The 15,912-nt window shown below is 53.1% G+C and overlaps 1 protein-coding gene across 14 annotated transcripts in view; it reads left to right on the top strand.

The window, feature by feature from the left end:
- Positions 1-15,912, top strand: part of Tns1 (tensin 1) — a 229,143-nt gene that overhangs the window by 113,782 nt on the left and 99,449 nt on the right. For 13 of the 14 annotated variants that reach the window (XM_041650703.1, XM_041650702.1, XM_041650701.1 and 10 more), the window contains 2 exons: positions 10,143-10,184; positions 11,429-11,479. In XM_041650703.1, the coding sequence (XP_041506637.1) occupies positions 10,143-10,184; positions 11,429-11,479 (93 nt within the window). Of the gene's footprint in view, positions 1-10,142; positions 10,185-11,428; positions 11,480-12,265; positions 12,366-15,912 lie in introns of those variants that run through there. The other variant, XM_041650704.1, reaches the window with a different exon arrangement.

Genomic DNA, 15,912 nt, shown 5'->3' with positions numbered 1-15,912 from the left:
AGATGCCGTGCTACCCCCAGGGACATGGCTCCTTCTCTTCCCTCTGCCTCGAATGCTCTTCCGACAGACACGCCTCCTCACTGGTCAGCATTTCCCTTCCCCCAGGAATCTCACCTCCCTTCCTTCTTCCCTTGCTCCGAGGTGCTTGTGGCCTCTTCCACCCTCTGCACCTTACTTATTTGTCTTTATCTTGACTGAGGGGGTTCCGCCCACACCAGCGTGTGAATTCCAGGACAGGGACTTTTATCTTCCTGGCATTTGGTAGACATTCACGCACATGTGCCGGGCACAGATCAGGACTGTGATAGCTGGTGGTGAGGTAGGTGGGTCCTACTGTGGCCCTGCATTCCCTGATGCCTGTGGTGAGTTCGGGACATGGGTCTGGGGCAAGCCACTGCACTCAATGGGAGGCCCTGTGCTGCCCTGCCAGTGGGAAAGCGGTCCAGGAGACACAAGGAGAAAGTTTGGCTCCCCCAGTGCGCTCAGCACCTGCTTCCTCACCGTGGGTGAGGCAAGTGCTTTGGGCAGGCTCCTAAGAGGGAGGAAAGGGTGGGTTCAGGGTTTTCCTTCCTTTTCCCTCCAGTGCCAGCCTTCCAGCCACTGTAGGGCACTGTCTGACTGCCTTGTTTTACTGTTTCCCAACTTAGTGTGTCCCGTTCATCTGTCTGACTATGGCATGTTCTGGCCTTGGTTTGTCTCTGCTTCCGCAAGGTTTTTTTTTTTTTTTTTTTTAACTGACCTTGGATGAATCCTAACCACCCTTCCCCTGATTCAGACCCAGATTTTCTGCCCAGCTTCAGACCCTGCTGGCCAAACATATTTTCCAGCCTGTGCCCGGGCCAGTGAGGGCCGAGTGGTTTAATCTTCAACTCAGGTTTTCGTCTTACTCAACAGATGTTGCCCAAGGGATTGGGCGAAAGAGTTAGGGGGTTGCCCCCTCCGATGGGGCTCTAGGGGGCAGGGTGGAGTTAGGATGCTTGCCCTGGTCGCTCCTGATGCGTGCAAAGAGCTGAAGCAGCTGTTCTCTGGTCCCGAAACAGAAGAGTTTGAGGAATTTCCCAATGATGATGGCCGTGTGCGTTGCCCACTAAGGCACTTCGTGTTGGGGCCTCTGTACGTGAGAACTGGCACCCAGAGACCTGAGTGGGGTGGCTATGAAGGCATCTGAGGCTACGCAGTCTGCACACAAGGGCTTGTACCCTAGACACCTGGGTCACTGGAGACACAGCTTCCCTTGCCATCATCAGTCTCACAGCAGAGGGTTGGAAAGTCCTATAGAGTGACCTGGAGGTCAGGTTGGGGTGAGAGTTGGGGAACTGGGGAGTTAGAATACTTAAGGGCACGTGGTTTCTGCAATAACAACATAGCAGTCTCCCCCCTCCCAATTTGAGGTTTTACTTTCCCGGGTTTCAGTTACCCGATGTCAACCGAGGTCCAAAAACATTGAGTGGAAAATTACAGAAATAAACAATTCATCCACTTTAAAGTGTGTGTTGTTTCGAGCAGTGGAATGAAACCTGGGGGTGTCTGTCCACTCGTGCCCAGTGAGGAGCTGCTGGATGTGCTGTTTGCCTGTGAGTCAGCCGCGGCTTCTGCCCCCAGATGGACCGTCATGGTGTCATAGTGTGGGATTCAAAGTCACTGTTACTTACTGAACAATCTCTCCAGAGTACAAGAATTTCAAAGCTGGCCAACCAGGCAGGGCTAAGGGAAGCCACGATCTGCTTCCTCTGTATGAGGAGCGTTTTCTCCACATATGTATAGGATTTTATTATAGCTGTCATTTTGGGCAGCTGCTGGAATCTTGGGATTGCCTCGAGGGAGAGGGGCCACGGCAATGGTAACAGTGAAATGCTCACACGTTGTCTAGTTTTGGATGTGGGTGCAGGAAAGAGATGCTGTGCCTTGCTTCAGTGTGGCTGATGTGAAGCCACAACGCAGTGGTGAGAGTGAGCTTTCCCTCCATCAGCTTATACCAGAAGCTGTCCTCCCAGGCATAAACAGTGACAAATGTCACTGTCACTTACACAGTTCCTCAGGGCAGCTGGGAGGCACCTGGGCAGCCTGTGTCCATCCTGGAGAGGTGAGCGGGGCCGCGTATAGTGGTTAGATTGGGGCGCAGGAGGCTGGCTGCCTTGCTCATAGGTGCAAAGCTGGTGGTAGCAGGATGAACTTAGAAGGGTACCCTGGTCTGATTCCTTGGGGGCTTCTCATGGTCCCTAGTGTCTCTGTTGGCTAGTGGGCTACGACTGCACCCACCCACGGCTGTGCACGCAGGGTCTGTGACAGCCACTGTGCCTACATGCAGAGTTCTTTTTAAAGTTTATTTTTCGCTTGGTAGGGAGCCTAGAGTCTTGTGCATGCGAGGTAAGCACTGCCAAGCCATACTTCCAGCCCAGTGATGTTCTTTTCTGCTGAAGTTGCCAGGTCTTATAGAGATCTTAAGTTTTTTTTTAAAGATTATTTTTATTTATATGTGTATACGTATGTAGTGTGTGTGTGTGTGTGTGTGTGTGTGTGTGTGTGTGTGTGTGCAGGTACCTGCCTGACTAGAAGAGGGCACTCGAGTCCTTGGAGACAGGGTTGCAGCTGATTGCGAGCTGCCTGATGTGGGTGTTAGGGGCTGAATTCCAGTCCTCTGGAAGAGCAGTTGCTCTTAGTTGCTATTCTACTGCCCTGACAAGATACCATGACCAAGGCAACTTATTAAAGAAAGCGTTTAATTAGGGCTGTGGTTCCAGAGGGCTAGAGCCCATGGCCATCGTAGAAGGAAGCGTTGTAGCAGGCAGGAAGGTGCAGCGCTCTAGTAGTAGCTGAGAGTTTACATCTGATCTACAAGCACAAGGCAGAGAGAGAGGAAGAAGGAAGAAGAGGTGGAAGAAGGAGGAGGAAGAGGAAGGGGAGGAAGGAAGGGAGGGATAGAGGGAGGAAGACTTGGATTTTTATATCTAAAAGCCCACCTCTGGCCACACACCTTCTCCAAAGAGATCAGGCATCCTAATCTTCCCAAACAGTTCCACCCACTGGGAACCAAGCATTCAAATATATGTGCCTATGAGAGCCATTCTCTTTCATCCAAATACCACAAACAGCGATTGCTCTAAATAGCTGAGCCATCTCTCCAGCCTGGACCCAAAGATTTTAAAGTGCTGTACAAAGGACCCCCATCATAGGATCTGGAGGCAGTGGGCATCCGGTTGCCTCCTGTTAGAAGAGAGTAGCATGAAACTGGGCATAGAGATACACGCCTGGAATCCCAGTACTCAGGAGGTAGAAGCAAGAAGATCAGAGGGTCAAGGTCATTCTCAGCTCCATAGAGCTTGAGGCCAGCCTGATCTACGGTGCGATTTTGTGCTTTTATTTTTGTTTGTTTTTAGACTAACTGTTGGAGGAGGAGGAGGAGGAGGTGATGAGCTGGTGTGGGAAAACTGGAGGACCAGCTTTTCTCCCCTCCGTCAGGGGCTGTGACAGGGAAATGCTTTGTAGAACTGATGAAACTAATCCCAGGGTGCTGAGAGGGGCATGGCTGTCCATTTTTTAGAAAATTCTGGAAAATGGAGTCATGCCAGGAGGCAAGCTTGATCTGAGGCTGACCTTGAAAGGGAGGGAGCCTGTGGCTTCCAAAAGACCCCAAACGGGGTAAGGGGTTGTACAGCTCGGTCGAGCACAGCAGAAGGACCAGGCGCATGAGGTCTTACTTGGGAGGCTTGGTCTTGTTTTCTATTGCTCCCCAAGTAGCTCTTAAGAGGTGGAAATTGTTCATGGGAGGGTGGGTTTAGGAGCCAGGAAAAGGTTTCAAACATCAAACATGGCCCATCGGGCCTGTTTGGGGGGTGGGGACTGATGTCTTCTGCTGGAGCCCTTCACTAATCACTGATACCTATTGGGTGTGGGGTGCCAGCTACGAGCCTCCTCAGGCTCTTCACTCAGGGCAGGCAAGGGACATGCTCTCCAGAGGTCAGAGGTCAAAGCCTCTTTTGACCACCATTGTGAGAGGCTCAGTAGGATGCAGGATCCTGCCCTCAGCAGCCTGATGTTTGGGGCAGAACTGTGCTCAGGGGGTATAAGCCTGGGCTGGGGTGCCAGGCCAGGATGCATAGGGTTGCCAGGTCAGGAGGCAAGGTAGAGGTGCATACCATAGGCTGCACCAGTGGCCAACTCTAGGCTCTCGCTAGGGGGAGCCTTGGGGTTCAGGGGAATAAGTTAATCTGCTTGTGCAAAACCTTGGAAAGCTTGCCTCTTTTGTCAGGACTGGTTTGGGGGAAGGAATAGAGAGGGCTCTAGAAGGTGGGCAGGGCTAAACGCATGCCTTGGTACAAATAGTAGAAACAAATATGGCATACATGTTGGCCGGCATGCTCTTGCTGGGGGAACAGGACACTTGTATATTACCTGGGTCCAGACATCCACTTGGTGGCCCTGGCTGGCAGGTGGGGAGTGGTGTAAGATGGAGAGGAAAGGCAGGCTGGGGACAGGAAAGAGGCCTAGCTTTTGACTCTGGGGCTAGAGAGGAGTTCACGGCCCGGGCGGAGAACAGGACCTTGAGTGCTAAGCACTAAGAGCCATTATGGGTCCTTGAGCAGGCAATTGACCCAAAGCAGGCTTTTAGAAGTGGGAGTCTGCTGCCAACTGGGGGTGGCTTGGCAGGAAGGGGTGGCCATGGGATGGCAGGGGGAAGGGGCTGGGGTAGACATTAAGCAGGGGCTCCATGGGCTCTGGGCCAGATTAGCCCAGGATGTGGAGGTGGCACAGCCTTATGGCAGGCCTGGCCCCCTGGGGGAGGAGAGTTGTGCTCAGAGGAACTACTCCATATTCTAGCCTGGCCCTGAGCTGGGGCTGGTGAGGATGTCCTTAGCCCGTGTTATAGTGCCAGGCCCCTCAGGGTTGGCTTGGAGGAGGGGCTGGGGACAGGAACAGACTTGCTTGGCGTTTCTCTGGGGGTGCGGAAATCAGGCATAGCTTTCCGCTTAATCACCAAGAGCCTGTTCTTTTCCCCTGATGGCCTGAGTGTGTCTAAGAGGCTGTGGCCTTGGCAGCAACTTAACCTGAACATTTAGGTCAGCGTTCCTGCCACCGGGGCCTTTTGCCTGCCCAGGGTCCCGCTTCAGCCCCAGCTGTTCCTGTGCCCACCCCATGACCTCTCGGTGCTTCAGGGTGGAGCATAGCAGGGGCGCAGATTTGGAGGGCAGACCTGGGCTCACATAGAACTGAGTATCCTCCCGGAAACTGCCAGAAGAGGAGCCAAATGCTCCTTCTTCAGCCCTTGTGACCGTGAAGTGGAATGGTGGCTCAGGAGGCCTGGGCAGCAATTGACCCTACAGCCGGCTCTTAGAGTGGGCAGCTCTGGCTTTCTCTGCCACTCTTGCTGCCTGTAGGTTGGTGTTGTTATTATTACTGTTGAGAAGATGCCCTTATGGGTGTTTTGAGTATGCAGCCCAGCTCCCCACTGTCCTACTCTGTTAAATGTCCCCAGATGCCATGCCATGGCCCCTGCCTCCCTTCACCCGACCCCATATCTACTTACGGTTCTATTTTGGGAAGAAGTGGGCCCAGAATAGTTTCCCCTGGGCCTTGGATCTGAGCAATTCCAGCCCCTTCTGGCTGTCCCTACTAGCTCCCAGGCCCTTCCCCTCCCAAGATAGGTAGTACTACTGGGTGACCCTACAGATCATCAGCGTAGTGGCAAATGTGATGTCATGGGGTCTTTTTGGCTCCCACATTGCCTGGATTCCAGCCTTCCCTGGGGACAAGTGCACAGAGAGCTGGCAGGCTAGTGCTGAGGGCTTGAAGACTTCTGGACAGAATGTTCCACTGGAGGCTGAGGCTGCGTTCTGCCCCCCTCCCTGGAGGCTGAGGCTGCGTTCTGCCCCCTCCCTGGAGGCTGAGGCTGCATTCTGCGCCCTCCCTGGAGGCTGAGGCTGCGTTCTGCGCCCTCCCTCTTTGCCTCTGAGCCCTGGACTCAGGCTGGAGCATCCCCAAACCCCAGCATTTCCTTCCTCTAAACAGCTGCCCACAGATACATTTTTTTTTACCCCAACACAGCCTTCCTGCAGGCCACTAAAGAGCCCCAGGCAGATGTCCCAACCTCCCAGTTTTCCAGGACAGGCTCACCGTCCGTCATTCAGCATGGGCACAGTGAGGGAGAGAGCGTATGTATCTGGGAATACTGAAGAAAGGATCTGCAGCTTCCTTACCCACCCCGTGGTTCACAGCAGATTCAGGAAGTTCTCTGCTATCTCTCTCTCTCTGCAGTTGCTCCCATTTTCCAGTCTTCCTAGGGAAGTTCAGGGAAGTAATCTATTCCGACTGGTGACCCTCGGTGAGGTTCTGCTGTCGTTAGGCCTTAGGGCCCCACAAATGGGGTCTCTGCTGAGTGAGACTAGGAAGACGGCTCAGTAGACGAAGTGCTTGCTGTGCAAGCATACAGACCAGAGTTCCATCCCAGCACCGTGTCAAAGTGGGCAGAGCGGTGCTCACCTGTAATTCCTGCAGTGGATGGTGACAGGAAGAGCCCCGGGGCTTGCTAGCCATCAGAGTAGTCAAATCAGTGAGGTGGAGAGAGATAGAGGGAGACATGCGATGTTAGTCTCTGGTCTCCACGCATGTGCACTTAGGTGCACACACACCTATACACCCACAAAATGAGTAAGAGACTGAGGGAGCCTGTGAGGACACTAGGTAGAGCCCAAATGCCAGCTCTCTTCCTCTGGGCATTGCAGTCTTTCACTGTTCACTTGCCTCATCTGTGAGATGATAACACGCACTTCCCAGGATGCTGGGAGGTCTGGGATGGAAGCAGCAGAACCTGGTCCCCAGTCTGTTGCACATCAAGCGGCTGTTCTTGCTTTTGCCTTGGGAAAAGATGTCTCTAGATCATGGCTGGCAGTAGTGGGAGACAGAGGAGGCAGGGTAGGGTGCAAAATGTGATGAGGCCTGGCTCTCAGAGGCAGAGGCACTGTGCAGAATGCGGTGTGTTTGTGGGGGCGGGCGCTGTGCCGCTTCCAGTTTCTAGACCTGCTCTGGCAGGTGTTTGGGACTCCTGTGTGAGGCCAGCGTTGTCCTTGTTTAGAGTCCATGTGACTCGACCTTATGTTGCTGACCTTGAGATGTCAACTGACCCCAGGAGATGGGCAGCGAAGTGAACTCGGCACTGGGTTCTGCAGGCCTGGGGCAGCTTGGTCCTGCCTTGCATCTTGTTCAAGATACTGGCATGTCTTCCGTCTGCATCTCAGTTCCGATCTGTGGATCAGGGAGCAGGAGGAGGTGATGTTTCAAGGCTCTCTAGTATGTGCCTTGAGAGTGGCTTGTGAGGATGTAGTGTGCATGTGTGCACAACACGCACATGCATTCATGTTGTATACATGTGTGCGTGTGGTTTAGAAAGGTCCTGCCCTAAAACTAAACAAAGACGAAAAGCTTTCCTGTGTCCAGGGGACCCGAGATGCTGCTGTGTTGTCAGTCAGTTCTGTGTATGATTAGGGTATCAGAGAAGGGAGCAAGGAGACCGTTCATTCCACAGAAAATTCCCGAGGGCCCACAGCGTGCCAGGCACTTTTCTCTGCTCAGTGTGGGCATAGTTCATATTCCAGTGAGAGGCAGGCTCTAAGGGATGTTAGTAAACATAAAATAGGGTGTTGGAGAGCAGTGTGTTCTAAGAAGAAAAATCAGGGATTAGCGAGGTGGCGCAACAGCTAAGAGCGCTGCTCCTAGAGAGGACTTGGGCTCCGTTCCTAGCTCCTGGGTTCAGTTCCTAGCTCCCACGTTCAGTGATAGTTCTAAGTGAGCTGATACCCTCTTCTGGCCTTGCACACAAGTGGTGCACATATGTACACTCTGGTGCATAGACATACATATAAAATAAATAAACACCATTTTCCCCTAAAACTGAAATCACCCAGGGAGGGTTACTGTGTGTGTTTGTGGTTATGTTTGTGTGTACATGCACACACGTGTGCGTGCCTGTCTGCCTATTTGCAAGGGGACTTGCACGTGACGTATAATCCGGGACCCACAGTTCTGAGGCTGCTACTTCTGAGTCCCCAGCTGCCCCCGAGAGTCCCCAAGAGCTTCCCCATTGTGCCATGAGAGCTTGGATGGCCTTAGCTGCCTCTTCCCAGCTGGGCCCAATCCCTGCACTACCTAGACCAGGTAGTCTAGGACGGGTAGCAAGCTAGTCTAGACTGGAGAACTAGGGTGGGATGCATGCATGCTGAGGCTGAGGTTATGAACTCTGCTGGGCAGTCTGGGTGTTTGGAAATTTTTAGCTCCTCGGGAGACATGTGGGACAGTGTGTTGAAGGCATCTGACTGCTGTCGATTCTTGCCTGTGGCTGGCCTCCAGCTGGCAAGGGGAAGGAGTGGGGGCCGAGGGGACAGTGCTCAGATGATCTCTGGCAGGAAGGGTGCGTTTCTCCTGCTCTGCTGAGTTTAGTAGTTTTGTACTAAACTTTATGGATTGGAGAAGGCTGAGCGCTGGTCTGAGTAGGGCAGGGTGGGCTGGGCCTCCATGTCATGGGGGAGCTCCAGGGTGAGAGGGTAGCATTAAGGGCTAGCCAGTGCTGGGAGCCAGATCCTTTTCATAGGGGGCCTTCATCCCATTCACTCAACATATAAATACTCCAGGTAGCCATGCAGGTGGGCAGCAAGAATGGGTTTATGGTCACCCTGCTAACAGCAGAGTCAGGGTGTTGGCTGGGCACTCTGGTCTTAGAGCCATCCAGGACCCTGCTGGAGAAATACATTTCTGCTCCCTACAACATGTGTTGACTTAGACGTTTTAGGTAGGTGGGACACCCAGTGCCAATAGCCTTTTAGGTGGTCCTGGTCCCCTCTTGGAGTGGCAGGTAGAACTCTAGGGATGGTGGGGTGGTGAGCTTGGCCGAGGAGTCCCCTGTCCCCTGGCCACCACCCTCTTCACTCTTCTGGACATTTTTAGGATGAGGCTTCTGTGTTGACAGGGGTAGAGGGAGGATGGCCGGGACAGTCCATCCATCCAAGTTTATGTTGATGGCCCACTTCTGGTCCCCTGCTTCCTGGCATGAGGGAGTTTCTACCGAATTGATCGGTGGCGGGGAAGAGACAGAAATCTTTAATAAATAAATAAATAAATAAAAAAGAGAGAGAAAATGCTCTGGATAGTGGTGGCGCATACCTTTAATCCCAGTGCTCGGGAGGCAGAGGCAGGCGGATCTCTGAGTTCAAGGCCAGTCTAGTCTACAGAGTGAGTTCCAGGACAGCCAGTGCTGCATAGGAAAACCCTGTAACCCTGTCTCAAAAATAAATAAATAAATAAATAAAAAATAAAAAAATGTCACTATGATTACTTTGGATGAAGGTAGACCCAGAATCCAAAATCAGGGCAGTTAAGAGCAGATATGGCTCATGCAGGAGACTGGTGTTCAGTTCCCAGCATTGCTGTGGAATGGTTTGCAACCACTTGTAAATCCAGTTCTAGAGATCTGGTCCACACGTGGGTAGACACACATGCACATAATTAAAGTAATGCAAACAGATCTTAAATTCCCAAATGAACTGCGGTTGGAGGAGTGCAGTGTATAAGGACAGATGAGACCATTCCTTTAGGAGAGGAGGCCAGTGGGTACCACATGGGGTATAATCGGAGCTCCCTAGAGGAGGGAGGCCAGCAAGGCAGAGGAGAAGGCAGTGTGCAGTGTGTGTGTGTGTGCCGTAGGAACCTAGGGTGGGGCCAGCAAGTCACTGCGGAATTGGGGCATGGGCAATATTCAGCAGGCAGGCTCTGACCCCAGGAGTTCATGCTCTAACTTCTGTCTGTTTGCTGGGGCTAACAGGCCATGGTGGGCCCTGCCTCTGTGGGTTCTTGTCCCAGACAGAACAGTGGAGGTGAAGCCCTGGCTAACCGGAACAAGACTGCTTTCGCCTGTTGTCCTCGTTTATTGAGTGGTGTGAGGTTTGCACGGTCACCCAGTGAGGGTGGACCTGCTTGGCTCTATGACTAAGAAGATTGTGTGTCATTTTGCAAATGCCGCTTCCCTAGTTTGGGACTAGCCCAGTGATGTGTTGAAGCTCAGGACCGTGCCTCGTTACCACCCTGACTGCCAGCCTAGAAGGCAGCTGTGCCAATATCTCTGTGACGCTCACACTATTTCTTGTTTTTGTCTCTAGCCCATCACCACGGAGAGCGTACCCAAGAATGTAGTGGATGTGGTGAGTGACAATGGGCAGAATGAGGAGGTGCTGGGAGGGAGTGGGCTGTAGGGTGCAGGAGGGGCTGGAGCCCCGAGGAAGGGGTGCTGAGGATCTTGGAAGCTGTGCCCAGCCATGGGCGAGGTTGACAGAGAGGGAGCAGGGTGGGACTGTGGAGGAAATCAATGATAAAGGCTGTCTGCAGGAAATATGCTAAATGTCTCAGGCCTGTAAACCAGCATCCAGAAGGCTGAGGCAGGAGGGTTCCCCTCAGTTTTAGGTCAGCCTGGGCTATGTAATGAGACAACAAACAAACAAACAAACGAGGCCCCAGGGTAACCCTCAATCAGGGGAGTGTCTGTTCAAGCATGAATACCTAAGTTCGTCCCCAGAAACAACCTGGGAAAAAAATCCCAGCATGGTGGTGGTGGCATGTGCTTGTAACCCTAGGGCTGGGGAGGTAGAGACGGGGACCCTTGGGTCTTGCTGGCTAGACAAGTCCCAGGTTAGTGAGGGGCCCTGTCTCAAATGCTAAACTTTCTTGAGAGAATAGGAAGAGGGCAGAACCTGTCTGCTTTAGTAATACAGGTTTGCAAAGGTGATCCACATGCATGTGCATACACACGCACACACGCACACACATGCAAACTCACACACTCAAAAATGCACATGCACACTCACACATACATGCACATGCATATACACAACACACAATTCACACACTTGCACACACATATGTGCATACAAGGCACACACACACTCAGACACACAAAGAGGGCATGGGAGAGACAGAATATGAGAAAACTGGGCAGACTTCCCACTAATCTTTTGGACTACACGAGCAGAGTTTCCTTCAGGCTGTATGGAAGAGGATGAGAAGAATGTGGGGGACTCTGCAATGGGGGAAACTGAGGCTAGACAAGTTGCTGGATGGGAAAGGCCAGTTTGAAACCAAGGGGATGGAGGCAGAGGCCCTGCCTGCAGGACTTCAGGTGAAGGAGAGCCTGTCTGGTCCTCAGCTTTCTCGTCTTCAAAGTGGAATAACAGTGTCTCACGGGGGTGCGCCCATAGGAGAGGGTTCGCCTTTCTCTGACAGACCTTTGAGTGTACAAACCAATGTTCAAGTAACACAAGTCCCCTCCCCGTGCCCAGGACCTTGTGCTACCTACCCTTTCACCCTCCACCCTGACCCCAGCAGGTAGGCATTCTGGAACCTTGCACTGTTCATCTTGCCCCCCTCTCTGAAGCCTCTCCTCTGCCTACAGGGGGAAGGAGACTGCAAGGGTGGAAGCTCTCCCAGAAGCCTCCAGGAGGGCGTGAGTATGAGGAGGGCGGGGCTAAGTCGACTGCTTGCAGGGGGCATGAACAGGAGTGTGTGTGTGTGGGTGCCCTTAGGCCTTCACTCTCTTAAAGGGAGCCTGGCTGGCTTGGCTGTTGTGTTGGGGAAAGAGAAGGCCTGTGAAGTCACTCACTGGGTTCAAGTTACTCTGTGGCCCTGGGCTTCATCACTACGCCATGGCCATGGTAGTTTTGGGTGGGGAGGAACAGAGGGATAGATCTGAGAGCTAGGCTTGGAAAGGGTGAGGGAAACAGGGCTCTGTAAAGGAGCCCTGGGCTCTCAAGGTTCCCCTAGATGCTGGAGACACTGTTGGGGTGCTTTCCTGGAGCCAGGAGTCTTGAGAAATGGTGAAAGCGGTGTGACTTTCCTGCTTTTCATTTAGGACCCCAGAAGAGGGTTCTCTGGTCCTGGCTCATTTTGTCTTCGGTTTTACAAGGGCGGTCAGGCGACAAGTTCCTTAATCAGGAGGAACTCAGGCTAGCTTCCAGGAGCCCCTGATCTCTGTTGGAGCTGGCTTGTCTCTACACCTCCCGGCAGGCCCCACAGAAGACACTTCACCTTCCCCAGGCCTTTCCTGCCCTGTGCCCGATGCTGGCCCCTCCGTCCACTGCAGGCCTGGAGAGGAACAGGGAGTGGTTTTGGCGGTTGGCACAGGGGGAGCTGTTGATGGCACGAGGCCCTATCATCTGACAGCTGCCTGGCCTCTGGTAGGGAGGGCCCCGCAGGGAGGGGCTGAGCTGTAGCAGCTCCCGAGGGTGGCCCACCGACACCGCTGCACCATCTTGGGCTGCCATAGGCCCAGTAATAAGGAGTGGCGCTGTCTAGGGGCTGTGTGGACTCCTGGGTTGGAAGACCCCATGGAGGTATGTGAGGATTCCTGTTCATTGGTACTAAGGATGCTTCTGAGAATTTAGTTTTGTGTGTGTTACTGCAAAGGATGAACTAGCTTGAGGCACTCCTAGATATGATGGGTGCTCAGTAAATATCAGCCAGTCTTACCGCCATTGTTTTAGGAGCCAGGAACTAGGCTGGGAGGTTGTATGCCTTCGTGACAAGGTGTGTGGTAGGTGCTGTGGCTCCACATTTTAGATGAGGAAGCAGAGACTGGAGGTATCCCTTGAATGTCTCTGGATACACGTCATTCAAGACTGTTAGCCCTTGGGACAAAGTGGTAGCCTCTGAATCATTACTTTTAGTTGATGTTCTGGGAGTGTTTAGAAGTTATGTCCTAGGACTTCTGACTCTGCCTCCCTAGCCTGGGCCGTGTGGAGTTCATCAACCAGAATCAATCAAGGTCAGACATCTAGAAGAGCTGTTGACCCTAGGGTGTGTTTGACCTTGGTTGTGTGGAAGAAAGAGGTGGCCACTTAGTTGTGGTCGATGGGTATCTTGTTTTAGTTTCCAGGGAAAACATTTGCTGGTATGGGATCAGCGAATCTGCAAGAGGTTGTGTGTCAGGGTGGGTCAGGGGTGGTGCCTTGTCGGGGAGGTAGGAGGTCAGAGAAAATGAGTCTCACCGAAGGAGCGTAAGAGGGGCAAGCAGGAGAGCAGACTCCAGAGGGGCCTGCCTGCTGCAGAGGAGCAGAAACCCACCGCCAGGCTTCCGGACATCTGTCATAGGTGGGGTGACCAAGGGCTGCCGTGCTGGTACCCTGTCTGCATAGGGGCTCCGCTGTGCGCTGGGCAGGGGAAAGGGAGGCTGGCTCAGGGCACTAGCCTGTCTGTGGGGCGCTTCCTGCTTTGGCCTCTCCAGGCGGTTTACTCCGATGGAGCTGGTGTGCAGGGAGGCTGCAGACGTGTGCAGTGTCGCACTTTGTTTTGGAAAAATCCAAGTGGTGAGCAGGAAGGGGGGGGGAGGAAGGGGTGTGGCTGCGGGGGCCTGTGTGGGGGGCCTCAACCAGAGGAGATGCAGGAATGAAGGGCTGGGCTCTGGCTGCCTCACTCGACCCCTGGTGTTCATTGGCAGACCCTCCTCTCACCGAGGACCCTGGGGACCTAGGTTCAGGAAACAGTTGTTTCTTTTTTTTTTTTTTTTTCTTTTCTGTCGGGAGGTATTTTGTTTGCTTCATGGACCTGAAGGGAAACCAGGACTTCTCCCAACTTTGAGGGGCAAACCAGCCCCACTGGAGATGCAAGGTTTATGCTGCTCTTGCTGCGTGAATATGCTATGGGGAACAGAAGGTGGTGGCAAGGATGCAGTCCCAGGAGGCAGACCTGAAGCTACTCCAGAACGCCTCAGTTATGGTCAGCTCCTGCCTGCAGGGAGAACCAAGAAAAAAAGAGTTGGTGCCCGAAGCAGGAAGGATGAGGGTTAGATATGAGGAGGAACATCCTGCCAGTGAGAAAAGACACTCTTTGGGGGAGGCTGTGGGATCCCCTCTCATGAGGCCTTTCTGCCAAGGAGATACATGTTTGAGAGATGAGGATGAGGGAGACTGTTTGGTGCTTAGGGAGCTGGATCAAAAGTTCTATTATTGGTCTGTCTTAGGAGGAGCTAGTAGAAAGTTAAGAGTTTCAAGATTCCCTAGAGGGGAAAAGAATGGGATTCCAGGCAGGCAGAGAATTTATTTTCCTTTTTAAAATAAACCTTCCCCAGGGACTCCGAGTGGGGCAGGTAAAAGATTGCAGAACCCTGTGTTGTACCCATTTAACTGATGAGCATCTGAGACCAAGCCTCCATGCCTCTTACCAGGTGGATTGACAGTTATCTTTATCGTTCAGAATGAGGGTGAGACTTGGACTTCTGCACATCTCTCCCAGGTGCCTAGAACACAGCTCCAGGAAATATTTAACCAGCGAGGGAATGTCTGCCCTGAGGGGGATACAGACCTGACTCTAGGCCGCTGTTTCATAGGGGGTCACCTGGGAAGGCTGGAGCACTGGGAGGAGCGTGTTTGCTCTTGGTTGCCCCTTTCCTGTTCTCCTGTGCTCACAATGCATTCACAGTCCCCGTGCAAGCCTGCTCTCGGCCAGCAAGGGTCATGTGTCCCCAAACCTTGCAGAAAACAGGAAGCCCTATTGGTGCAAGTGCAGCCCAGCCCTGTGATTCATCAGGGGTGACAGTCCAGCTGTTGGTCCCTAGCCCCTGTGCATCCCTGCCCCAGCCTCCCTGTGCAGAGTGCCTGGGACCTTTCTTATCACCTCAGGAGGCGGCAGGGCCAGACTCTGTTTGGGCCAAGTATTTATCTTCTAGGCTGGAGTCAGGAATGTGGAGTGTTATAACCTTGGCCAGAGGGTGGTGGGGAAGTGGACTGGAAGCCTGGTCTCTGGGTCCTGTGCATCCTTCACGGTGCCTTTGGAGGCTTCCAGCTCTGCTTAGCTCTCCAGTTCCTTCATCAGTCCTGGCTATTGGCCCATTGTCTTCCTCCAGCTCCTTGCTTGTGCCTGGCCCTGATCTTGGCCGCACCATAAGCCTTGGCTAAGTTGTGGCTTCCAGTTGTTCGAAGCAGCTGTGGTGGCTTCCTTCAAAGAGTGGCTGTAGATCTGTAGCAGATGAAACCCTAGGGGCTATTTATAGCAGGGTGGCCCTAGAGCCTGGCCCATGGCCCAGGGTCTGAGGAGAGTCAGGGCCTCCTCGTCAGAGACCAGTGTAATGGGATGGATGAAGTGTTGGCTTTTCGCATGCTTCGGGGTGGGGAGTTTTGGAACAGCCTGGTTTAGGGTTTGAAAACCAAACACCCTGGTCCCCGCCTCTCCTGCCCTAGCCTGACTCACACAACCCCAAGTCCTAGGGCAGGAAATGCTGAGAGTCTGAGAACCGTTCCTTCTGACTCCTCCTCACACTGAGTTCTGCTGAACACTTAGGAGCCCCACAGTGACAGGGTGGCCAGCCCTCCCTCCCGCAGCCAGGGGCCCTGACTCTGTACTCCATGGGGAGCTGGACCTCAGAGTCCAGCTGTATGTTGGGTGCAACACTCTTCACTTGGGCTCTGTGGCCACGTCTGGGTCAGAGTTCGAATCCTGCTCCGTCATCAGTTTCCCAGGGATTCAGGGGTAAGTCACAATGTGTCTTACGTCCCTTTCCTTTATAGGCGGTGGTCTTGCTGCCTCCAAGGGGAGGCTGCCATTTCGTGGCTGGGAAACGTAGCTCGGTGGAGCCCAGGAATTCAGAACTGGGGTGCTCCAGTTGAAGTAGATGGTGGATGCTGAGGGGGAGGGAAGCAGGTCTTGTGGTTTTTTTTTTTTTTCATGAGGATGGACGGTTGTCCCTTTTCTTCCAGGAACTTCTCTTTCAGTTCTTCTTAGTGAGAGAGTGATATTTAAAGTGACAGCTGCCATTGACCAAGCGTCAAACACCCAGTGAGGAGGCTTTCAGCATGTTCTTGTGTGTTTGTTGTTTGGTTTTTGGTTTTTGCTTGCCCATAATGAACCATTGAGGGCTGGCCTGTCCTCCTGTGACATCCTGATGAC

The sequence above is a fragment of the Microtus oregoni genome, unplaced genomic scaffold (genome assembly GCF_018167655.1).
Source record: "Microtus oregoni isolate MIOR12 unplaced genomic scaffold, Mior012 000004F_ref0000308, whole genome shotgun sequence".
Lineage (NCBI taxonomy): Eukaryota > Metazoa > Chordata > Mammalia > Rodentia > Cricetidae > Microtus > Microtus oregoni.
Note: the sequence above shows the minus strand (reverse complement) of the source record. Positions and strands in the feature narration are given on the sequence as shown.